This window comes from Vanessa tameamea, chromosome 21, assembly GCF_037043105.1.
Source record: "Vanessa tameamea isolate UH-Manoa-2023 chromosome 21, ilVanTame1 primary haplotype, whole genome shotgun sequence".
NCBI classification, from domain to species: Eukaryota; Metazoa; Arthropoda; class Insecta; order Lepidoptera; family Nymphalidae; genus Vanessa; species Vanessa tameamea.
Window position 1 is genome coordinate 6,956,429 of NC_087329.1, and position 27,078 is coordinate 6,983,506.

The 27,078-nt window shown below is 32.4% G+C and overlaps 1 protein-coding gene across 1 annotated transcript in view; it reads right to left on the reverse strand.

Moving 5' to 3' along the window:
- The window catches only part of LOC113395618 (very-long-chain 3-oxoacyl-CoA reductase-B), a 30,169-nt gene extending 3,719 nt beyond the window's left edge, over nucleotides 1–26,450 (reverse strand). Inside the window, exons 1-4 of the mRNA XM_026633257.2 lie at nucleotides 26,168–26,450; nucleotides 7,081–7,127; nucleotides 5,712–5,787; nucleotides 3,265–3,433 (exon numbers count right to left, since the gene is read on the reverse strand). Coding sequence (XP_026489042.1) covers nucleotides 3,265–3,433; nucleotides 5,712–5,787; nucleotides 7,081–7,127; nucleotides 26,168–26,321 — 446 coding nt within the window. The 5' untranslated portion in view covers nucleotides 26,322–26,450. The remainder of the gene's footprint in view (nucleotides 1–3,264; nucleotides 3,434–5,711; nucleotides 5,788–7,080; nucleotides 7,128–26,167) is intronic.
- Between the last annotated feature and the right edge of the window lie 628 nt (nucleotides 26,451–27,078).

The window sequence follows — 27,078 nt, forward strand, 5'->3', positions numbered from 1 at the left end:
ATTGCGTGGCAAATTAATTGGACTAGTTTTATCGTTCATTGTTCTCAATTTTTTATGCTTATTTAGTTTCTGTGACTTAAATTTCAAGATTTTTTTATAAAATAAGCGTATAAACAGTCGTGACACTGAACCATAAAATAAAACGAAAATAATTAGAGTGGCATTGGTGATGAAGGGAGGATGGCTAATATTTCTCCGATGCTAATATCTATGGCCTGATGACTATTTACCATCAGATTTCCCATTCGCCAGGCCTACCTATTTAAAAATAATATAATTATGGCCCATGTCTGTATTACGATCTGACTATAGAGTACTGTTCTTCCAGAATAGCTCTAATAGGTATGTATTCCTGCAGACCACGAGTCTCAGCCATCAGTCCACTATTCTAACCAGTTCCTATCATCTTTGTGAAGATATATCGTAGTTTCCATCAAACATTCTCTAACATTTATCTACTTCAACGTTCGATAGCAAGAAAATGCTTCGTATAATATTTCAATTTCACCGCAACGGACGCTCGTATGAGCACCTGCTGCCTTTGAAAATAGCTTTAAATTGTGCGGTTGTTGCGTCCAATATCAATAGAAAGATATTATGTGACTATTTGATGTATAACTCTCCTTATGGGACTGCCGAGTAAATGTTTACCGGTTGTGTGTACAAATGTTATGTTTATATTTCTATTTCTTCGACAAAAGTCAAAGCTTCTGGCATATGATGCGTCGTTATATATACATACATTATTTTTTATACATTAGCAGCCTGTAAATTTCCCACTGCTGGGCTAAGGTCTCCTCTCTCTTTGAGGAGAAGGTTTGGAGCATATTCCACCACGCTGCTCCAATGCGGGTTGGTGGAATGCATATGTGGCGGAATTTCGTTGAAATTAGACACATGCAGGTTTCCTCACGATGTTCTCCTTCACCGCCGAGCACGAGATGAATTATAAACACAAATTAAACACATGAAAATTCGGTGGTGCCTGCCTGGGTTTGAACCCGAAATCATCGGTTAAGATGATTTCGGGTTATATATACGAGTACGTCTTAATTATAAAGTGACTTGCAATATAATATAGTGTTTGCCGAAATTGCATATCAGACACGATCAAAATGAATTCAGACCAATGGCTTTACGTGCTTTCCGAGGCGCGGGAGTGTACACACTTCCAACGTCCATCTCCGAGCCTGTTGCTGAACATTTTTCGACAGAAAACTTAATATTTTTTTATCGGTCCGACCTGGGGTTTGAGCACTAAACCACGCAATCTGAGGCCTTATATCTAGCCACTAGACCAAGCAGGCCTTCATGGCTGTACATTGCTTAGTTGCTGACATTTCTTTGAACCAAATTAAACTCCCTATCCAAAGCATAAATATGCTACTTAATATAATAACACTAACATATTATAAATAACTAAATATATTCAGAACAAATAACAAGCCGTCTTGTAAGACGAAGCCCTTTTTTGTCCTCTCAATGATATTCAGACACCGTTAAATAGGACGCGCAGTTTAATTCATAACGTAGTTCTACTGAGATTTGTTAGATATATACTAAAATGTCATCAAATAGGTGCAGATTTACTGGCGCTTTCCATCGATGCTCCAACGAGATAAAATTTAAATAAAAAATCATTCACGAATAACTTATATGATGGACATATATGCCAACTACCTATTTAATTATAAAACCTATTTTAATTCTCTCCAAATTTCGAAAATTCTAGAAATATGCATTTCTTGGAAGTAGGGCTTTGTGCAAGTGTGTCTTAGTGCTACAGTAAAGAAGCAATGCTTAGTGTAAACGCTAGTATTATGACAGGCCCAATGATATAACATACATAGTTTCCAAAGTTGGTAACGCATTGGCTATATAAGGAACGGTTAAAATTTCTTACGGTGCCAATGTCTATATGCAGCGGTAACCATTCACCATGACACATTAACCCAATGCTATAAAAAATCTATCTTTTTTTAATTGGAGATAAAAGAGTCCTCAAACATTTGTTTCAAACCATAGTTCATAATAAATAATGTATTCACGAAGGCTATTTGCAAAAAATTTTGAATTAATATTTTATAAAATGAGTACAGTCCTATTATGTGCACGTCTCTCACGCTCGCGTAAGAAATAGAAGTAAAAACTAAATACAAAAAACTTACTTAAAACATACAAAAAATGACAACAATTTAAAATTGAAATAATTTCGATTGTGACGCTGCCTTGAATAATTAAATCATACAGGCATAGTTCACACCATTATATAATACGATAAATTGATATTAAAAAAATATGTAACGTGGGACAAAGTTTGTTGGAACGAAATTGATTTCGCCGTTTTATGTTTATTAAACAATAGACAACTAAATAAATTAAAACAACAACAAAAAATAAGTCTAAACAATATTATATAAAACCCAATAAAATGGTAATACGAATAAATAAACGAGAGGTGTCGTCGGTTAGAACGATATATATGTACATATATATATATTATATAAAGCGAAAGCAATTTCGTATTCGTAACAAATTACAGACAGAACGGAATAAATTAATAAAATTTGAGATAAGTTAAATGACAAGAAATAAAATTATTATTCAAATCCTTTGTAAATTAAAACAATACCAAAATATTACTTTAAACAATATTTTATATAATACTCTATCTAGAAAGAGAGAGAACATAAAAGATCAGCCAGCAATAAAAGGTCACGTCTGGTGAGGACATAGCGCATTTTCCTCACTTGACGATTTCTGCCAATTACTACTGTAAGTCGCGTATATCCTGTTCAAGTTAGCTTGATCTTTTTGACAGACGGGCTAGTGATGGGAAACAGAAAATATAACATATATAACAGTCGATGAAACGATGGAATGCGTAATTCAAATAAGAATTCAATTTTTTTTAAACTTATTTTTCTAAAAGGAGTTATTCCAGCTAAAGAGACCCCAACCACTAGCCAAAGAGACCGATGTAACATTATACAAGCGTCTATTATTTTCAGTGTTTCTATTTAAATTTTACTTTGAAACAATAAAATGTCTTAAAATTTTCGGATAACGCTTGAATCTTTAGGGCATTTTGTATTATATGTATTTTTTAAAATATTTTTTTTAATACAATTTTTAAAATCATTAAATTAAGAAAATAATATGTTCGTCATTGCAAAGTTATGTCGAACACGAAAAATTGACACCTGTCAAAAATATCGAGCTAACTCGTATAAGGTATGAGAGAACTTCGATCGAAAGACTTACCAATCGGGCAGGTCCAGGAAATATTCAGGATAGGAGTACGATATCCCGACGTTGTTCACCAGCGTGCCGATCTCGAGATCGGTTATCTCTTTCGATATCCTGTCGAATATTGCGTCGCCATCGCAGAAGTCAGCTTGCACTGTCTTTGTATTTACTTTATATTCACTCTCTGTGGAAAAACCGTTTTATAAATAAAAAATTTCAACGTCTTTTTATCAATGAAAACAATTATTGAAGGCGAATATTGTTTTTAAAAGATAAATGAAACAAATCATAATCTGATAATAGCGTCAACGGCGCAATGATTTATGGCCTAGCGGTGTACGCAATCGCAGATTCAATCCTGACCACTTTGGCTATTGTCGTATAAGCTTTAGGCTTAATCCTGAAAACGAGGCATTGCTACTATACTTTAAACTCCTTGCTGTTGCTTGATAAAATGAAAACATAAATTATACTGTATCAAAAACACAGCCATAAAAATGAAGAGATCTAGTCAAAAAATTAACTTTAATAACTAAATTTATTTTAATGGCAAATTTTATTACAATCCATTCTGTGATTTAGTCCTGGTGTAGTAACAAACAGACATACTGTGCGATTTGAAACATTATTCAAATTAAAAAAAATAAACATCCAACAGCATGTAAACGTACTACGACGGATCTTCTCTACTCCAAATATTTTTTGGATCTAATTCCACTACGGTGCTGTAATGCGGTTTGGGAGATAAACATGTGGCAGATTTTCATCCAATATGTGCAGGTTTTACAATGTTTTCTTTTACCACCAAACATAAGATGAATTAAAAACACGATAAATCACTTAAAAATTCGATGGTGCTCGCCTGGTTTTGAATCCAATTCATTTCTCTTGAATTCTCGTATAAAAGTCACTTGGATGCAGTAGTTGAAGACGTTAATTTATTATCTATACCTATACCTAAATCCCTTCTTTTATTGTTTGAATTTTAAATTCTAGAACTAACATTCGATTTTGAAATAAATATTCAGAAGGCTAATTAACTTAGGGCAATGACGGGGGACTGCAAAACGTTGTACGCGTGAAACTATGTGGAGTGGAGCTAGGTTATAAACAAACATATAAATATACATTACTTGTTAGCTTACTATGTCATTTATGAAGCATATAAAATAACATAACATAGTTGTGTGAAAATCATTCGTAATTATTTATAAAGTTTATGTACAATAATAATATAATATGCGACAGGTTATACCTTGTTCTTTTTATATTTAATAGATAGACAGACGGTAATGTACCATTTAATTGTATATGGTCACCACCGCCCAAAGATATTGGCTTTGTAATAAATATTAAACATTCCTTCCATCGCTTTTGCGTCACCGACCTTGGGATCTAAGATGTCCCTAGTGCCTGTAGCTACACTGGTTCACTGAACCTTTAAACCTGAACACAACAAAACCAAGTATTGCCGCTTGACAGTATTAACACTAAGTTCTATTTGGACTGGGTGTTTGGTTAAGTACTGCCATGACCTCTAATTATTTGATAATGAGAATATGATACTAATAAATTAATTTTAATAATAATGTATTAATGTAACTAATCACTCCTTAGGTACGAAGCAAGATTGTTATGGAGCGTCGAGTATCCGAAACTATCAGATATCCGAAATAAAAATCTCTCCGTAACCGTAAGCAAAGCCGATAAATGAAAACATACGAAAATTGTATCCTTCCCTTTTTTTATCCTTGCTATTTAAATTTTATCGAAAATTAATTACTATAATCTTTAAAAAAAAAGCATTTATCTTTCGCTCTTTTTAAATTAAAAGATCTAAGCAAACTTGATTTTAGCAGACTTTTGAAAGAATATTCTATTCACCTTTGTATCGTAATTTTACATGAATAAATTAAATGTAGAGATATAACCGGTACGGATTGTAGAGTCTAACAGGAAGAATAATGAAACGGGTCTAATTGGTTTTAATTTAAAAGGCAGGCTACTTTCAAATTTGACAGGAAGTGAAAACTGTACTTAACATCTAGTGCAAACAGTACTTGGTAGTAGGACTCTATGCCTACCCAGACCAGGTTTGCGCTCATCTGGGTAGGTACCATCCATTCATCATATAGTCTACCGTCAAGCGGGAATACTTACTACTGTTGTTTTCTAGTATAATGGTGAGTGAGCCCGTGTAACATCTAACAATAAGACTCGTGAAATTTCGATACTAGAACTATTATAAACTAACGGTATTTACAATTTAACATTGAATCGCTCATTGTACATTTTTTATTGTTATTCTATTCTATTTCAACAAAGAATAAAAGAGGAGATATTAATAATTATAAAAAAAAATCATAATATACAAAGTAAATAGTTCCTAGGCGAACCGGAAGCCATCGCACTATTGAGGTTTCATATAAACTACTTACATGATTAAACAAATTATACTATACCTATTTCAGCGGCAGTTGCTTTTAACTTGTCAATAGATCGACTGACGAGAACAATATCACAGCCACGGGCAGCCAACTATGGACAAGAATACAAAAATCATATAGAAATCAATTCATATTATATAAAATGACTTGTCGCTCGTAAGTACGTTACGCTACGTAGTAATTTTTTAAGGGTTTGATCGGACATTATGCATAAAAAAGTAGTTCAAGCTTGCTGCTTAGCAAATTTCATCAAATCCGGTTCAGTGGTTTGGCCGTGAAAGAGCAACAGACAGACAGAGTTACTTTCAAAATATATAATAAAACATTTGCATATGTTAATAATTCTTATGTAAATAAATCATTTGTAATATAATATTTATACAATTGTAAATGTGTTGATTTGTACTTGAAAAATATTATGCAAGTATTGTAAACAATCCAATACATAAATAAAGTTCCCCGTTTAACTTAATAAATAATTATAATTCATTTTAACTAAATAGATTCACTGATTAATTTGTTACCGAACCCAAGCAGTAATCGTACCCACAAAGAGCATATTACAATATGTTTCTATGTTCTTGTATGAAGGGGGAATAAGCCAGAATATTCAAAGGGACGAGTAACATGACAATTCATACCCCCACCGAGGGAATGCATTAATAATATAAAGCATTGGCTCCTCCAATTTCAGTGTCTACAAGGATAAACGACCATATAATTGGGCCGTCTGCCACTAGCATGCTATTTACTAGCATGAACATACGAGATTAAAACATTCTTGAATTCAACTGAAAATATTATCTACGTTTTTAAGTATATTCAATAAAGTGAGTCGTATATTTCATCGAGTATATTTTCAGATTCCATTCCATAGAATCTCGGATCTTGCAACAGATTTACTACGGTGAGGCTCCGTTAGGAACGCCTTCAGCTGTTGCATGATATGCTAATATCAATATAAAATGGAAAATCATATATTTCTATTTAAATCTAACTTTTATTTCTCTGTGAATTTTCCGAGCTACTTCATAGATATTTATTTCATGTGTCGTAAGATTTTTGATTTAGTTTTAGTTAGTTGTATATTTTTTAAACGATATCTACATACTTTTTCTTATAATCATGGCGAAGATTGAATGCCCCGTTGGTCTAGTGGCTCAAGGCCGCAGATCTGTAGGTCCTGGGTTCAAAATCGGTCAGGACGATATCAAGTAACAGTGTGAAGATCGTTGAAAAAGAATAGGAGACGCGAGATCGAATTGCTGAGGACTACGAATAAACGGACCAAAAGACGACAATTCTTTTAAGCTCCTGATTCATGAATAATGTTCTTCAATTTTCAAAAAATATTTTTAAACCTAGATAGCTGTAAGTTACTTACTTCTTTGGCATATGCTTTTCCGATTCCATCAGTACTTCCGGTGATTACTGAAAAGAAAAATAAAGTTTCATTATCATAGAATTTGTATTGGCATCGGGATCTTAGTGTGTAATCAAGGAGGTTCTCTTATAGAAGTTATAGACAATCTTAAAAAACATAATTATGACAATCAATAAAATATAGGAATAAATGCGATGACATTTAAAATGGGTTAGACAGAAATAAAATATTATTTCAACTAAAATAAACGTGCATTTGAATGAGTTGTAAGATATTTCTTCATATACACTCATTTTATAAGCATTTACAATGATGCACTAAACTATTTCATGGTAATTTAGAGGTTCAATTTTAATGCTGAATTTATTGCTAGTATAATGTTGACTCAAGACTTAAAATTAAGTAAAATGTGTACTGGGTGTGATATACGAGCGTAAAAATATATGCTCCAATAAACCGAACTAGCCTTTCTCCCAAATTAGGGGCCGGGGGGGGGGGGAAGGTTTTTATCACGGGCTCGCTTGTGCAAACTACCATGACGCCCGACATTTGGCTCATCTTCGCTGGCCTCCAAGCTAAATGAGTTCCCGTGATACAGAGAGCCTCCCTACTCGCGGCTAGCCTATTTGATATAACGTATGACGAAGACCAAGAGTTCAATTACCGGCAAGTACCACTGAATGATTACTCGCTAATTAATCTATTATTATTACTGAAAATCTTTTAACAGGAAAATTTACCCAAGAAATGTGCCACAAAACGTAACTGTTATGCAAAACATCTCCAACATTCTCTCTAGTTACATATCTGACCTCTAAATGTTATTCCCGAGAATAATTGTGACCACGTGGTGTAACAAAATAATCAATTAATCAACACCGCAATGCTGACATTTGGTTTTAAACTTAAAAACGACTAACCGTTGCTTTAACAGTTGTATTTAACTTAATCCGAGACTTGTTCTCTAAACTACCTCGTTTTGTTTGAATTTACAAAGTCTGGAGTATCGTGGCGCGAAAGTTAGGATTTTCAAGAAACTTTCTTTGTGATTCGGCAAAATAAATCTGTTATTATTAAGCTCACCATTCTGTAGGGGCAGTTATATACATACATACTAGCTGAACCATCGGCTTTATCCGCGCGAAATTTTTAAAATACAAACTTCCAATCTCCTTAGTTAAGTAAAATCCGTATTCTTAGCGGATGTCTACACCCTGTAAGGTACTACTACCTGCCAAATTTCAAGTTTATAGGTGTTATAGTTTCGGTGATTTCGCGATTATTCAGTGAGTGGTACTTCGCTTTTATATACATATATTATGTAATAATCTTTATAACATTATTAATTAGAACTACAATAATTATCTTGGAATTAGCCACTAAGATTAATAAAGGTCAGGTTACAATATATATTTACAACAAAATTGTGTATATTCACAATCATATTAATTATGTTGATAGGAACAGTATAAATTGTACCCAGAAAGCATCTTCATCATATTAAAATTTATAGGACACGAAGACCTTACTAATACTTAAAAAACTTAATATTTATGGATGAATAATTATTGATAATAATTATCAATTTTACTGGAATGCATGAAGAACAGCGGTGGTAGGGCTTTGTACAACCGTCTAGGTACAACCCACTGATCACGTATTCTACTACGAAAAAGCCATACTAAGTGTCTTTGGGTTCCTATAAGTAAGTGAACCTTTGAATTTACAAGCACTGGGGATATAAGTAATGTTTTTTTTTTTTTTTTTACGGTGGTGACCCTTACAACGCCTATTCTAATCACCCTTCCGCCTATCAATGATAAAAAAACAAAAACGGATCAATATACATAAGTTTTATATGTTTCACGAATGAGATAATAATTAAATTTTAACACAAAACACTACTGATTCAATATTCACGCAGAAGAGTCATTACTGATGTTTAAGGGTCAAACGTAGCCCCAATATGAGCACTTTTACATATTTAGAGCAGTAGAGGTATTCCATAAGAAACTCGATATTCACTGCAGAACACGAGCGTACAATGTTAGAATGTGATTTATGTCATTGACTTATAAAATGTAAAGAATACAGGTATCAAAATACGATGATCGTAAGTCGGTCTTCAACATTTCACAAGTGAAATAACGGAGTGAATTCTTACAGAATCTCACTGCGTTTGTATCTTATCGAAAAATTGTAACGTATATTTGTTCCCAAACAAACGTTTAATTGTACGATTCGATGTGTAAACCGTCTAAAAACAGATTATTTACGTATTTTGTATCACAAACCGGTATTTCTTTCTGTTATTTAAAAATGTTTATTTTGTTTCTGAATGATGAACATTAAATATAGTTTTTTTTAATTTATCTAGTTTACTTTGTGTGTTTGTTTAACAGGCACGGACTCTGCACCATTCAGCTTTATCATTTTAAGCAACCCTCGATTCCACAGTAGGTATCATTGTTCCATAGGAACATTGTGATATTATCCTCGTTTCTTGTCCAAAGGAAGTTAAACCCACTATAACAGCCACTAAAAAAATCGACGTGATCGATGTTAAATATTATAGAACTTTGTCAAATACAATAATAAACACATAGAATTTATATAACGTTAATTTTACGTAACGATAGCTAACGTTCCGATAGCTTAAGTATAATTCCTGTTTCAAATTCAACATGGCGCGAGAGCATAATCGTATATTCGCTGGATAAAGCTAAGTCAACAATTTACGTTGGGAGAGGGTATTTGCATAATTTGCAATTGATAACGCGAGCAGTTAGCTCAACTACAGACACGTCTGGAGCCTGAGAGTCAATAACAGGAGTAATATGTTAGAATGAAGATTCTGAATTCAATTTTAGAAAGGATTAGTTGTCTTCAGTTCTGTCGTCGCTTATGCTTCAACGATTGCTTACATAGAATAGAATTCGTAATTGAGAACAGACTCCAGATTTTATTTATAGTTCCGGATTTCAATTTATGTACTAGTTATTATGGCAATAAACTAATGCCTCGTGGGTCTAGTACCAATTGTTTAAGCTCGAGGTACTAGTACCAAAGCCCAACTTAGGTCATTACAAAGATATTGGATTAAGAAATCATCTGTATTAAGAAGGAGTCTGGAGATTAGAAATATTTACAGTCTCGGGTCTTGGATAACTTTAACGGTTGTCCGTTGAAGATGTTCAGGCGGATCATTATCCCGATCAATATGTCAGATTACCCGGCCAACTATAATAGGTAGGCAGCAACAGGTACGAGCAAATGGGCCACTCGATGATAAGTGGTCACCACCGCCCATAGACATTGGCGCTGAAGAAAATATTAACTATTCTTACATCGCCAATGCGCCACCAACCATGGGAGCTAAAATGTTATGTCCCTTGTGTTTGTAGTAACGGCTTACTCACCCCTCAAACCGGAAAACAACAATACTATGTATTGCTACTTGGGGGTAGAATAAATGATAAGTGGGTGGTACCTTCCCAGGCGCCAGATGAGAGTCGAAATAGTATACCATTTAGTCTTATCCATTTCCGTTCTCATTTATGAACCAACGACCTGTATCTATCTTTATTTACGTACCTTCAGTGTCATAATTTAGCTTTAATGAAATATAATCCATTAAATTCAGTTATTTACCACAAAGTATCGATATTAACAGCAAATATCTCTACCACGATTAGGTCATCTAAAAAAAAAAATCAAACCAAAACTGAAACGACAAAAGAACCATTCCTAGTAAACATTTAAACTTATCGAGCAATTTTATATCGATATTTTGCAAAACCAACAAGTATGACAGAGTAAACTACGAACAAACGAAACGAACGATTCGACTATATTCACAGTTCCGGCTCTATTTGCCATATTTTGTATACAAATTTTTTACGCATACAAAAAAAAATCCATCGATATTTTTATTGGGTACGTTTCGTGAAATTCTTTATGGATCGTTTGTATGCTGTCAACAGTTTAATATTCCGCTGATGATATTCAAAACTCAACACAATATTAACATACTAAATAACCAGGCAACTGGTGCTATGTGAAAGCCCGTCTTGGTACTGAATCAATTATTCTACATACGTATTCCCGATCGAATGGCGAGTTAGCCAGACTAGATACAGGATACAGGACATTGATGTTTTCTTAATAGATTCTTACCCAGCATGGTATATTTTAGCAAGTGTGAGTAGGCACAGGGGACACATCTAAGTTGCCAAGGTATCGCGTTGTCGATGTAAGGGACGGTTGATGTTTATTTCAGTGCCAATGTATGGTTGTCGGAGACCAATGACCATCAGGTGACCCATGTACGCGTCGGCGACATCAATAAAAATAAAAAAATGGGTTATTTTTTAAACATATAATATTGATTATATTAATTTAATTCTTTCAATGTGATTAAATATAGCCATATTAACGTCAGGTAGAAGGAAATCTTTTGACCTTTGAAACTTCGAAAAAAAAAACAAACCGACATTGTAATTAAAAGTAAATGACCAAGAAAATTATTTCATTTCGTAGGTGACCTTAATGAACATGAAGTTAAAATTATAAAACATATTTTATCGGTAATTTTGTAAGGAATATATTTTTTTAATTGTATAGGTATGCCTTAAAGTACAAACAAACAACACATATTTTTTGTATTAATTTGTAATATGTATTTATGGAAATAGTATAACAAAACTATCTATATTATACGAGTCTGATGCCGTTGCAGTATTCTGCAAAAAAATTAGCAAACCATTTCACGTTGATACGCCATTTTTATCCGTTATTTAAATAATAATAATTAATTTAGCCGAGATGGCCCAGTGGTTAGAACGCGTACATCTTAAGCGATGATTTCGGGTTCAAAAGTAGGCAGGCACCACTGAATTTTCACATGCTTAATTTGTGTTTATAATTCATCTCATGCTCGGCGGTAAAGGAGAACATTGTGAGGACATTAGACACAAGCAGGTATGTGTCTAATTTCAACGAATTTCTGCCACATGTGTATTCCACCAACCCGCATTGGAGCAGCGTGGTGGAATATGCGCCAAAACCTTCTCTTCAAAGGGAGATGAGGTCTTAGCGCAGCAATGGGACATTTACAGGCTGTTAATGTAATGTAATTATTTTAGCCCATATAACTTCCTGGTATTCAACGATAACATTCTACAAAGATTTTCAATTATGTTTGTACAGAGTAGAGCTACAGCTAAACGCGAATCAGAATTAAACACTTCACAGTTCTCATACAGTTCAAAAGTACTATAATTATATTCGACATTGACGTCACATTTTGAAAATCAATGCAATAATCTATACATATAAAAAAATTGGAATGTATGTTTGTAATATTAAAATAACCGCTATTTACTAAAGGCATATGTTTGTATACACGGTAGATATACCAAAATAACATTTTTACAATTTTGTTTGTCTTTCTGTCTGTTCCGACTAATCTCTGGAACGGCTGGACCCAATTTGACGAGACTTTCACTGGCAGATAGCTGATGTAACTTAGACTACTTTATTTTACAAAATAATAATAAAGTCACGCTTTTCTGTTAAATTCAAACGCGCACGAAGTCGCGGGCACAGCTAGTTTTTGTCATAAAATTTGAATATATTTTTATGCAATATTTCTTTTCGCGTCAAGCGATTCGTATGTATATTTATATAAAAATTATAAATTATAGGTCAACGGGAAGTTTTGGGGCTGTTGACCTTAATAATCAAAGTTAATATCAAGTATATATTAATTATAACCTTGACTAAGAGATGTATTTGATAACATAATTTGTCGATAGCATTTCCGGTACTTTAATATCTTAAAATCATGACTAGTTATATAACTAGAACTTGATAACTTGTGGACTCTTCGCCCCCTTGTCAGGTGGGAGTGAAGAGCGAGTGTTAGATACCCTTTATAATTCCCTGTACCCCTTACAACATGTATGCAAAAATTATTGATTGACTAGATAAGATTTGAAAGCGTAACAAACGAACTCACCTTTGGCATATTGTTACTGATTCTCGCCTGGGGCTCCACTCGCGTTTTAGGGGTAAGTCATCAGCTGTTAGGCAAAAAAGTCTGTTAGGCAGGCTTTCCTTGGTGTTCAAGCTTGATTCATACCAAATTTCATCAAACGGTTCAGTGTCTTGTTTGTACAGAGTTACTTTTGCATTCATAATATGAGTATAGATTAGTATATATAGTTACGTATTGTAGAGCGCGCACCTTGGTGTAACACAAAAAAAATTCAGAGTATTCCCCTCCCCCTAAAAGCCTCCCCCATAAAACGCCAACCATCCCAATCTAACGGTTTAAAAAAGATGGCAATTACGGGATGGTACGGGATTGGGAGTAAGAAATTATTACTATTAATGAAATATTATGTATTTAAAAAAATATATAATATGAACTCGCTTTAAGCGAGTTATAAATTCGTAAACAAGCCTTGAATATTTATATGAATACGAACTACCGGTCCTGACTTTGTCCTTTTGGAATAACAATTTTATATACTTATTGATTAGTGTCACATACCAGATCAATTTTAAGCATCCTATATGGATATAATACAGACAATTTTTTTCTTTATCGAAATTGATTCAACTATTTACGAATAATTTAGTTACATACACAATACACTTACAGAACACTTATATATATATATTATATACACAAATTTACCGATTATATGTGTAACATAACTCTGATAAGGTCAAGCATATAATTATATATTGTAAAATGTGATTATTCCTGGTTCCGTATTATGAGTTTGTTTCTAATATGTTTTATTTATTTTATAAAAACTCCTGCGCAGGAGTTATTATAGGTACAAAATTGTAAAAAAATGCCCTTTCTATTTCTTTACTCTCATAGGTTTACGTGACGGTAATAATCAAAGACGATCGGAAATAATTCAGACACAAAACATGCTTTATGAGGTAAACACAATGAACTTCAAAAACCCGTCAAAAAAAAAAAATCATTCAATCCAATTACTAGAACCTATAACCTCGTGATATACAGCCTTGTATATGAATACATACTAACCGTTACACAATTGAAGGAATAGTTTTTATACGTACTAGATTTTTTTTTGGTGGATTTTCAACAAATTTTATCTATAAATTTTACATACAAAGGAATTTCTTTTGCAGGACTTCCGTACAATTTAATGGAGGCTAATTTCTTTATGTTTGTTTAGAAAACTCACTTTCTGCTTTACATATTTATCGAGAAAGCAAGAAAGCGTCATGACTATTCGTTCTTTGTAGAATATATATCACCGGTATTAGCAATACGTTTGATTAAGTCGTCATCATATGCGTTAACAGCGCAATGGTTTACTGGCCGCCTAGCGATTTAAAAAGTCGCAGGATCGATCCTGACCCCTTGGGCTATTGTCGTCCCAACTCCTAACACAAGTGATAAACAAGGTGGGGTATATAGGAATATTAATAATTCCTTCATTGATTTGGGGCATTGTTAGTATTCTTTAAAAAAAATCATGTGTAATGGAAATTCAAAATTGCTTGATAAAGATTTAGGAGCAGAACAGACAAAGAGCAGAGCAGAACATAACATGACTTGCTTTTAATGGCAAATGAATTATTTATTTATTTATTTTATTTATATAAAATTACAAACGAAATTAAATTAATTATTATATTTTTGCTAGCGTTGGAAAACTTAAATTTAGGTTTGTAATAAACGCTAACAACGTCAATGCCACGAGACATTAAATTTATTTTTCATCGGCAATTTATTATTATGATTGGAATTCCTGGTCAATAAACCCTGTGGTTTTAACCTTGTTGTCTCCTTGTATAAAAAAAATCAATGACTTTCGTTTCTCTATAATATACAACTCACTCTTTAAAACGGAATACAGTAATACTCATTATTATTTTGGTCAATTGTTGAATAAATAGCAAGTATCACCAGACTTTATTCAAGTGGTGACTTTGTGATAGCTCAATTATTAGGGAACACCACAGATTATAAGATATATTAATAACTTATATACTAACTAACTAACTAAGTCTGCTTAGTTTGTAAATAAATAAATGAGCATGTCGTATTAACGATTATACTTTCTACTTCCGTACACAGCATTTGTTTACATAAAATACAACCTTGTACTTTAAAGTTTAAAGCCTTGTTCTCCTTGAACTTGTCTCGCTAAGTGAAAGTGGCGGTCTTGTAGAATCAACGTCACAGCCTTCGAGGATTTTACATTTGAATTCATACTGTATTTCCATGTAATAACGCTCAGTATTGAATGGTTGTAAAATACGCGTATAATTTTTACGTTTTAGATGCTTAATAACTAATATTTGTAACATATCTATATTGATTCTGAGCGTCGTGAACAGAACGATGCTATGACTGTTCTGATTCATATTTTAACCAATTGGCAAAAAATCTTTATGAATAACGCACCTATTCCTACTAAGTACGTCTGCGTCACGAAGTACTCCGTTCATTGGTGAAAGCCATAAAAACTTTACTACACTAAATATTCATTTTAAATAACTTTCGTATTTAAATAAATATTGATAATTAATTTGTTTTGTATTTAAAATATATTAAATAAAATTTAAAAGAACATATGATATTAAAAACTTACTAAAATTATTTGGATGCCATTTTGTAATCCTACAACATTAAGTTAAAAAAATTGTACTAGCACCAGCACAATGTATCGAATTTTAGTTCATCGATTGAATAATTCCTGATTCCAGAAATGAAAAAGATCCGTGTAAGGTTTGTACGGGCTGAAGGTAAACGAGAGCTTGTCGCGTAAGTGTAGCGTGCAGTAAATTGTACTGACATTGAATATCGACGGTAGTTAAGACCGCTTGGCGGAAGGTTAACTAATAAAATAGATAAAATAATAATATTTATAATAAATTTAGTAATAAAGATTACAATATAATATGACTATTATTATCTATGATAAACAAAACTTTACCACTAGTACCCAACACAGTACAACGTCGTGACCGATTATATCGGACACTATTAATACGACATTACTAGACTATGAAATACTTAAATACGCCTATGTAAATTCGACAAATTTGTCACGAAGATAATTGTCGCAGTCTTACTTAAAGAGAACCACCATTTCAATGTAACCGTGTTAAAATATGAAGAGGCTGCAAAGCGGTTCGCTAGTATAGTAATATTTTGTTTATTGGCGCTGTAGGAAATATTAACCTCTCCCAACATCGCCAATGTGTGGACCTTGGGAGCTAAGATGTTATGTCCCTTGTGCCTGTTGTGACACTGGCTTACTCTGGCTAAGCTATTCTGCAAGATAATATAGACTATTTGGATGCTCGTTCCGTTTAAATATTATTATTAGGTATTTATATTCATTATTTTCTTAGTGGTAGAGTTCTGTGCAAGGTCATCTGGGTAGTTACGACCCACTCATGAACTATTCGACTTATTTCTGTGTCCCGGTTTGAAGGTTGAGTGAGCCAGTGTCACAATAATCAAAAGGGACATAATAATTTAGTTCCCAAGGTTGGTGGCGTTCTGGAGATGTAAGCACCAATGTCTGTGCAGGGTGTTGAAAATTTCCATCAGGTAGCTCATTTGCCGGTCAGCCTACCTATGTCTCCTACCTCATCGAATAGCTCTACATAAAAATACTAAACCTTAAGTTATTAAATATTAATTAAAAAAAAACTTAATGAAATTTCTTAAATACTTTCAACTTTGTGTTACATAGACACGATAATTTAGTGGAATTTTAATGAGGACGTGAATCTTCAGGATGATAATAATTATCCCTTTATATTAAAACACTATGGCATGCACGAAAACGTTTAGGCCTTTAATCAACCATATTTATATTATTTATTATAATGAGACGAGACTAGACTAGAATTATGTTCGTGTTTTGATTCGGTTAGATTTATCGTTATGATTTAGAATAATTATTAGTTACGCTGGACTAAAATTGTAACAAATTATAAAATTTGTAAGAAAACGAACTCCTTGATGGTATCCGATCACCACTACCCATATACATAGATGTTATAATAAATATTAACTATTCTGTACATCGCTAATGCGCCACAGACTCAGCTTTCAAAGCGGAACACAAGAACACTATGTATTTCTCTTTAGAGGTAGAACATGTCATACCCCCAAGTAAATAACCCTTATTGTATATTTATACGTTGTATGTTATAGCTTATTTTCTACTACATATTATTCAGTCTTAATTTTTGTTTATGTTATAAGTGGCAAACGAGCAGGAGGCCCACCTGATGAAAAGTGACTACCACCGCCCATGGACATCTGCAACAACGGGGGGCTTGCAGATGCATTGCCGGTCTTATTATATGATCGTAGTTTATGAATAACTCTCCGTATACAACTCTACTATACCTGAGCAAATCTAGTAATTTCTTGATACATAGTAATCGGGCATTGATTGGCAAAACTATTGTGAATGTCACCGGAGCGTTGGCACGTGCCTAGATTGGAGTCCGTTGACGAAAACAAAACGAGGCAGCTTAAAGAGAAAGTGTAAAACGAACCTAATCTCTTATTATTGGTTTTCGAAACGCACCGTTACTAGCGGATTTCTCATTTTATGAATATTATAATCACTGCATTATAAAACAGTCCACTTTCCGTGTCTGTTTGTCTGAACGTGGTAAAATGAGAAATCACCGAACGGATTACGGTACGATCGTAGGTCAATGTATTATCTATATACATATACAGAGCAAAATACCACTCACTGATTAATCACGAAATCTTAGAAATTATAACACCTACAAACTTGAAATTTTAAGAACGGATTTTACGAAACTCCAAACGGGGTAATACGGGGAAGTGCAAAGGTAGACACAATACCAAAGGACATTATTTTCCAATCAACCCTAAAAAAGCGAGAGTAACTGGTGCAAATGACACAAAATTATTAAATAAGGTTCTGTGTGGCTCGTTGAACATGTCGGAAAAAATCAAGCCAACTGGGAGCGCATACGTATTGCGATCTAAATATTTTATGTAATCCATTATTCTACACGTGCGGAGCCGACGCGTGTAACTAGTATTAATATAAGCCTTTAATATTTTATTAATCTTAAATAAGTCAGGAAAACTCGTGCAGGCGATGTTATTTGGTAGCTATAGACCATTTTTATTCTTGGTACAATTAAAAAAAAAAACAGTATTCGTATATTTTTTCTCAATTTATTAATAACAATTTTATGTTTGAATTTCGATTACTGGGCATAAACTAGTTAAGTAATTAATCAATACGTAGACAGCGGACAATGTTGAATTAAAGGTGTTATATAAAAGGCACGAAACTTACATTAATTAAAAGGTTTGTGCCATAGATGTGAACAAGAAATATAGAATTTGTATCACATATGATACGAAAGAGTATTGTTCGCATACGAAAGAGTAACGTTCCAAAAAAAAAGAGTTGCTACTTATATCAAAATATTCCGTGCGAGTGCTATACTAGCGGAAACTTTAAGTAAGAACACTTAGTTTTCTTTTCAAAGTTGCCCTGAAGAGCAATTCCGACTGCAAAAGAGTGAAAACCACTTAAAACAAAACTTTAAACACTCTCCGAGCACATATAAAGCAAAAATTAAATAAGAACTTATCTCATTTAAGTTTTTTTTATATGTAACATCTTCCCTCTCACGTTCCCACAATCTGTTGGAGTGATTTTGTCGAAAGGGACGGAATTGTGAAACGGGAAGCCCGGTAAACGCGCGCTATTTGATTTGACCAATCAGCGCGCGCGATCCTAGAGTTGACCGTTATATGATACGAATATGATGTTACTGTTGCTTATTGATGGTAAAGTGGTAACATACTTCTATGGAATTGAAAAAGGAAAAGCTTATTCCAACACCACCACCACTGAACCGTCGATCACACGTCCCTAACCTTACTATATGAAAAATACATGATCTCAAAGATCAATGACCACTTATTAAATACATATAACCTAAAACATAACATATCTGCATAGTATAAAACAAAGTCGCTTACCGCTGTCTGTACGCTTAGATCTTTTTAACTACATGACAGATTTTAATGCGATTTTCATCAATAAACAGAGTGGTTAGGTCGAGAGGTAGGTTTATATCTATAATACATACATATTATACTGTAGACAAACGGGACGGGTCGCTAGTATTATAAGAATAATAAACATATATTTATTTTATAAACTACACTTAAATATTATTCTTTAATCATAAATTATTATAATAACCATCTATTTCGATTCAAATCTTCCTATTTTTACTGTTTAGTAACTAACATATCAGTAACATACATAGACATTCATTTGGGTCAAGGTGAACTGTATCAATTTTATCGTACGCGGTTAGACGTAAGTTGCGTGCGACTGTTATGACAAATAGATATATTGATATAATAGGTGCTAAGTATGATATTTCTTTAATCATATACGATTCATAGAAGAGTTTATTTTCTGTTATTCTCGATAGGAACTACATTTCTAATCAGCGATATTATTTAGTTCCTAAGACACATAAAAATAAGAGCAAATAATTCCTTAGTATAATTTTATAAGCTGCATGTTGAGTTACATGTTGACTAAAAGTGTTCACTTGTATGTTGTGTGTGTGTATCTTTCATTTAAATCATAGATTGTGTTCATTATGTATCGTGGGCTTCCAAATAAAATAAATAAATACTATTAAGAGCATTATTAAATAAAGTAAATTTCGATTTTATATTTCGAACCTTGTTATAATATAAACCCATCTAACTACACGTGTTAGCAGTCATAACGAAACGAACAAAAAGTCGAATAAAGTATATACATATAAACTAAGAAACAGTATTAATAAAATAAGATTTCAATAAATAATTCAGGGTCGTTGCTGCGGAAAATTATAAACTGCTACAAAAAATACATCAGTTACTATAAAAAGACATATCGAGTTGCTCGATTGAAGTCCATAAGCAAGTATATTTATATTAATAATATAATGAGGTAAAATCTGTTTGTTTGTGTGTAGAGAGTAATATCCGGAAATAAAAATACAATACTTTAGAAAGCTTTATTTTTTCTGAGTGCTATAATAGGATATACGATATATTTATATAATAAAATTTTATATAATAATAAATTGCACCTACGCGAAGGGGCGGGTCTCTAGTATCTTCATATTGTAATTGGATATTATTGAATAAAAGCGATGAGGCAAAGAGGTTTCAGATTCTTCACTTATAAACCTTTTAATACAAAAACAGGTTATGTTATTTGCCATATTCTTTGGTACTTAATCATAAAGTCAACTTATTTTTGTTGCGACTAATTTATATGTTGCTCTTGGTAGAGAGTAATTATATGAAATAGAATTGCATTATATAATTGACATCTAATTAATTGACAATAAAAAAATATTACGCTTTTCTAGTCTTTTTTTAATTTAATGGAATAGTTTTATGATATCACAAAAACAGACCCCTGTATATATATATATATATATATATTTTTTTTTTTTTTTTAAACAATCAGCAACAACCAAACAATATGATCTTACCGTAAAAGCCTCGCTTTTTTTAATCTTATACGTGTATTGTAAAGAATAAATAAAAATGCTACCCATACAGCAATACTTGTGTTCCGGTTTACCAACGTTACTAGACACGAGGGAGATAACGTCTTAGTTCCGGAGGCTCGTGACGTATTTAAGGATGATTAACATTTCTTATAATGTTAAATCTCTATGTTGCCCACTTACCAACAGGTGGTTCACTTGACAGTCCGCTCATCATTACATAGTATAAAACATTTTGATGCATTTTTTTTTAATAGATATGTAGATTGATTCAAAAGGGAGGTTTATATGTATAACAAATGCACAGTATAGTAAAGAAACACTGATCATTTTAGAGGTATCTAAACTTCTAAAGTGATGTCGTAAATAATTACATTTTTTGCGCTTACAAAGCAAACGCTGGCTAAACCCTACGAGATAGATCAACTTAATGTACTACAATATAACACTTTAAGAGATCTTCAAAAAAGTCCGCGATGTTATATGTCTATCTTTTAGGAATAACCCAAAATAACCATTTTTTATCTATTATTTTTTGCGAGAAATAATGACTTATTTTCGAAGCGATTTTAAGAAATACAGCATTAATCCTTGTCCAATTAAGTAGCTACAATAAATACATTGTGCATTTTATATAGATCAATTTGGCCCTTTACAGCGCGTAATTGAAATGAATATTTTCGAAGATATTACAGATTTAAAACGCAGTGACATAGCGATTCGTATTGTCTAACGACTGAACAACTGTGAATGTTGTAAGACATTCTGTAGTATATTAAGTATCAGCATTGCACCCGTGCGAAGACGGGTCGCTAGTTCACACATAAAACAATCCTTATAAAAAACATTGAACTTTGTCTTTCCGTACTATTGACTTCTAAAATCGGTCGTATATCAATAACTTTTAAATGTCAAGGCAATAACCAAAAGATTTCGCTACAAAATGAAATAAACCAAGATTAAAATATATTCTAGTCTTCCTTTTCTGTGTAACCTTTAGATATATCGACTTACATAGGTAAACGAGTGCCAATGCGATAACCTTCGTCTGGTCGGATTACCTTTTCGCTTCCGATATGGATACAAATAATTCAGATTCAATACAATTTAATCCTAGCTGTTATTTACGATTATTGAAAAAAAAAAAAAAATTAATCAAACAATTATTAACAGAATTATGAAATGTCAGAACATAATTGCTATTTAAATAATTAAATACCCAACTATAAATAGTTTTCGCACAGTGGTCGAGAGTTGACACTAAATTTAAAATTAGAGTATATAAATATTTATGAACTTGTGAAGCATTTTATTAATACTCTTTTTGGATCGTTTTTAGGGTTCCGTATCTGTAAATGAAAAAGGGAACCCTTATAGCATCATTTCATAGTCCGTCTGCCTGTCCGACACTTTTTTACCGAAACGCGCAGGTATAAAGATGAATTTAATACCGAATACTGAAATCTGCGGTCCCTTGACGCTGTGACATAATCAAACCTCTGAGTTTACGCAATAAAAAGATACGGCTGTTCACAAATGGAATCAAAACCTATATAGTTAAATACCAGACAAAAAATAAATTCGATTGAAAATAGAGGAGAAAATGTTACTGAACTGTTTTTCTTTGCCTATTAATACATAGATGTACAAATTTTATTAAAATATATATATATACAGAAATACTATAAAATTACTTAATTAGACTAATTAATTAATGCTTCCCCTCTCCTACTATTATGCTGTACCAACAGGGTCCATAATGATCAATTCAATGTAAACTTACCACATAAGTATATATCATGGAATAATAAACGTTTGAGTATTCAGTATAAATTGAATGCTTCATACAATAAAATATTAAAAATTTGATATTCTGATAAGATTTATTTTTCATTATTTACTTTGTTATCAAACAAATATCCGCACTTCATACAAATCACAATTACAATAGGTTAACTGCAAGGCGTATTGTTAGTGCCATTATTCCTTAACCAATTAAGTACAATAAACGCATTGAGTATTTAATATAGATCATTATGGCCCTTTACAGCGCGTAATTTAAATGAATATTTTCGAAGATATTACAGATTTAGAACGCAGGGACATAGCGATTCGTATTGTCTAACGACTCAACAACTGTGAACGCTGTAAGACATTCTGTAGTATATTAAGTATCAGCATTGCACCCGTGAGAAGACGGGTCGCTAGTTCAAACATAAAACAATCCTTATAAAAAACATTAAACTTTGTCTTTCCGTACTATTGACTTCTAAAATCGGTCGTATATCAATAACTTTTAAATGTCAAGACAATAAACAAAAGATTTCGCTACAAAATGAATGAAACCAAGGTTAAAATATATTCTAGTCTTCCTTTTCTGTGCAAACTAGATATATCGACTTACAAACAAGTTAGTTCATATGCATCGGCCGGTAAGAAATTCAAACGGTTGCCTTAGTCGATTATTTTGCAACCATTGATATTAACAACAAAGGAATTATATGGGCTCAGTTTACGGGTACTCAGAAATACATACTATTTATGTTTCGCGGTCGAATAATTGATTAGAATAACCCACTCAAGTGTGGGTCAACCTTTACAGACAGACATAGGACGTTCCACTTATGAACATCTTGCAATGTGTCAACTAGTTGTCGCCCGCTGATTCGCTTGCGTTCAAGGGGTTGGTCTTCAAGTTGTTAGCATTAAAGTCAGTCCTTTCTCGAAATTCAAGCTTGCTTCATAAAAAATTTCATAAAATTCGGTTTCATGGTTTGGCCGATAAAGACCAACAGACAGACAAAGTTACTTTCGCATTTATAATATTAGTATATATGTAAAGTAATCGATCGAGTATTAAAGACATCAAAGTGTAACAAACAAACATACTTTCTCATTTACAATATTAGTTAGGATATGAATTGATACGAAGTTGTCAAATTCGCAATGTCTAAACATCCTTCTCGGGGAAAAGTATTCATTTCATATGAAATAACTCTCGCCCTTTTCCGACAACTTGAATGATAATATCACGATACCCTTATCACTGTTATCGTCGAGATTTATCAACATTGCTCAATCTTGTTTCGTACATTTCGTTCAGACGAAATTAGATCGTTTTGACAATGCTTGAGCTATTTATACTTAAGTCGATTAAAAATCAATGTGGAAAAAGGAATACTAGCGACCTTTTGCACAATACAGCACAGGTGCAATGTATTTATAAAGATATGATATAAATATATATTTTTATCATATAGCTTTCAGGAATAATGAGGCTTTCTCCCAGGTAAAAAAAATATTAGAATCATATCATTAGTTCCGGAGATTACCTAAATACAAACAAACAAATTTTAACCATATATAATATTATTATAGTATATTATACTGTATAGCACAGAAGTATCGACATCTGCTTCCAAAAAATGGTAACATTTTAAAAGCTGACATAGATATATTTTAGTTCTAATATTTAGAACATATGACAAAACAGAAATATTTAAAACACTTCACGGTAATAACATTATTTAACACGTTACTTATTAGAGCTTACCTTTTAACATATTTCTAACTTATTATAGAGTTTTTGTACTTGGTAAGTTAAGATGCAATTATTATTACATTGAGACTTGAGCTGATGGGATGACGGAGGTTGGGAGCTCTTTAATACCAATGAAACCTTATCTCATTATGTTATTCTACTGAGATGAACTAATAGCCGACCGCCCCGATTTCGCATGTGTTAAATAATCATTTATGAACCAATTAGAAAATCAACAAGCGATATAAAAATGTAACAAAAAAATAATGTATATAAAAATATCGTGATATTCCTTAAAGTACGCATTGCAAAAGCAATAATCTTTATTATTGTTTGCACAAAATGTTTAAAATTAATGTTACTTATTTTGATAAGGATTCATACTTTAGGATTCATTCAGAAAATGAACATTGTCCTCGCAAGAACCTACTTGAATTAAGCATATTTCCATTTTTATTTCGAGTTCTATTACTTATCTGACAATTTTAATCCAAATGATTAATTATGGCGTGGACTCTACGACTTTGAATTAAATAAAGAACAAAAATATTAATTCAATATGTTATACGATAATAACGCACGGAGGCGGAAATACAAGCACAAAAATGTTTAATCGTGTTTTTTTACGAGAATGCCTTGGAGCGATCACTTCACATTAAGATTTCGCGAGAATTAAAATCCGTCCGTACAACGTAATTAAAAACAAAATTCAATTATTTTTTTTATAGTGTAAGTAGGTACTAGGCATAGTGTCTGTGTACGACAACAAGACATAATCATACGTACTTTACGGGTCGATTATGAGTTTATTTAACTGCCTCGATGGCCTAGTGGATATAAGGACACAGATCCACAGGCTTGAACCCAAATCCCAGAAACCAAAACCCCAGGTCGGGCCGATAAAAAGTTATTGGGTTTTTCTTTCAAATATTTTTCAATAATAACCCGAAGTCTTGGAAATAGAAGCGCGTACAATGTCGTGCCTCGGAAAGCACGTAAAGCCAATGGCCCCATCGGATAATGAGAGAGAAAATAGAGTTTACCTGTGTTTGCGCACATACTTGTGCACAAACACAGGTATTACATTATAATATGTCCTGCGCAGTTGGTTTCCCTTAGCCGCCGTGACGACGACGACGCGATCAGGACGACATCGTCATGATTCGATTAATACGTCTTTGTAAGTGATTTTGATTATAACGACCATGATAATAAAGTTCCCTACGTTCAGCGATACCAATCCATTTAATATGTATCATGAACGTCGTGTTTGTAAAAAACGAATACATAAATGTAACTTTTGGACAGTCATCGTTTAAAATTCTTTGACCTGTATTAAAGTAGGCAAATCATTGACAATATTGAAATATTTTCGTGGTTACCATAGCGACAATTAGATTTTTTAGTCACAGTCGCCATGTTTGAAAATTCATAAACATTGTATATAAAAAAAAAATATTGCTCTAATGCAAGTTGATATCATTTTATAATCGTGTTATTACTTAAACCTTATCTGACTGTAAACATAACTATATGGTTATATAATTATTTGAGACAGATAAAAATCAAATTACGTGCATACTATATTTTTTCTTTAAAATTATTCGCTAACGACAATTTTAGTATTTGATTAACACGTCAATTATATTGATGATTAATAATTAATAAATCGTACTTAATATTTTATAATTTATCATGAAGTAATGAATTTAGTGAAATAGGTATTATTAAAACGTGTTTAATTGTACAATTCGATCGACCTTTGCAAATGTACCTACGTGACATCGGCAAATCGGGAACTATGCATATTTTTACATATATACGAGAAAGCTAAATAACATTATCGATGAAAATAATTCTATGTAGAATCATGATCAGTATTACAAGAACGTAAAGAAGATATGAAAATTAAAAAATAAATTGTTAGGTAATACTTACAAGCCCACTTTCCTTTTGATTTGAAATCCACTTTGTTGACTGCCGGCCCAATAACGTAAGTATAAACTAAATTAACCACACATTTAACGATATAAAATAGCAAAGCTAGTAGGAAAACTATACCGATCTTTTCTAAATAATTAAATTGAGCCATTATTTAAAATGTAATTATATATTCACTTTGTAAAAATTGAGGTTATGTTTAGAGAGACCGCTCACTACCAATTGACACAATTCACGCATGCGTACTGACGTCCGAAGAAAGTAAGTTTGCGCATCGAACGATCCGAATTCCGAATGAACACGTACGATAAGAACGGAATGTTTCCGGATTGAAAAGAGATAGCGATTAATAATAAAGCGCTATTTCTTTCACACGCGCACGGTTAATTTTGAGGGGCAAACTGGGCACGCTACGTTATAACAAATAGATGCAAGATAGAAATGTAAAATTTTATTAAACCTAAAATTGTTATCTTGATAAGCGTAACTTTAATATTTGTTTTTTTTTTTTACTTTTTGCCTTAAAAATATTGTTTTATTTGAAGTAAATATATTTTATTTAATTACCAAACAAACGTTAAGCGTAAGTATGTTTTGTATTACCTTTATTAAAATATATATATATATATTATTATCGAATGCATTGTATTAGAATTATATTTATTTAGTTATTTATATAACTTTATGTATGTATCTCCAAAACAAATTAACTTTTTAAGCCAGTTGATAAAACCTTCAATAATAAATCATATGTTTTTGCGCAATAGATATATAATACATTTTTTTTAATAATAGAGTCATTTTATTGTATACTATAAGGAAGACAGGGTATTAATATGTCATAGGGTACTAATATGACTTAAAACATACAATGTAAAGTCAATATGGCTTAGGCTGACTAGCTATCG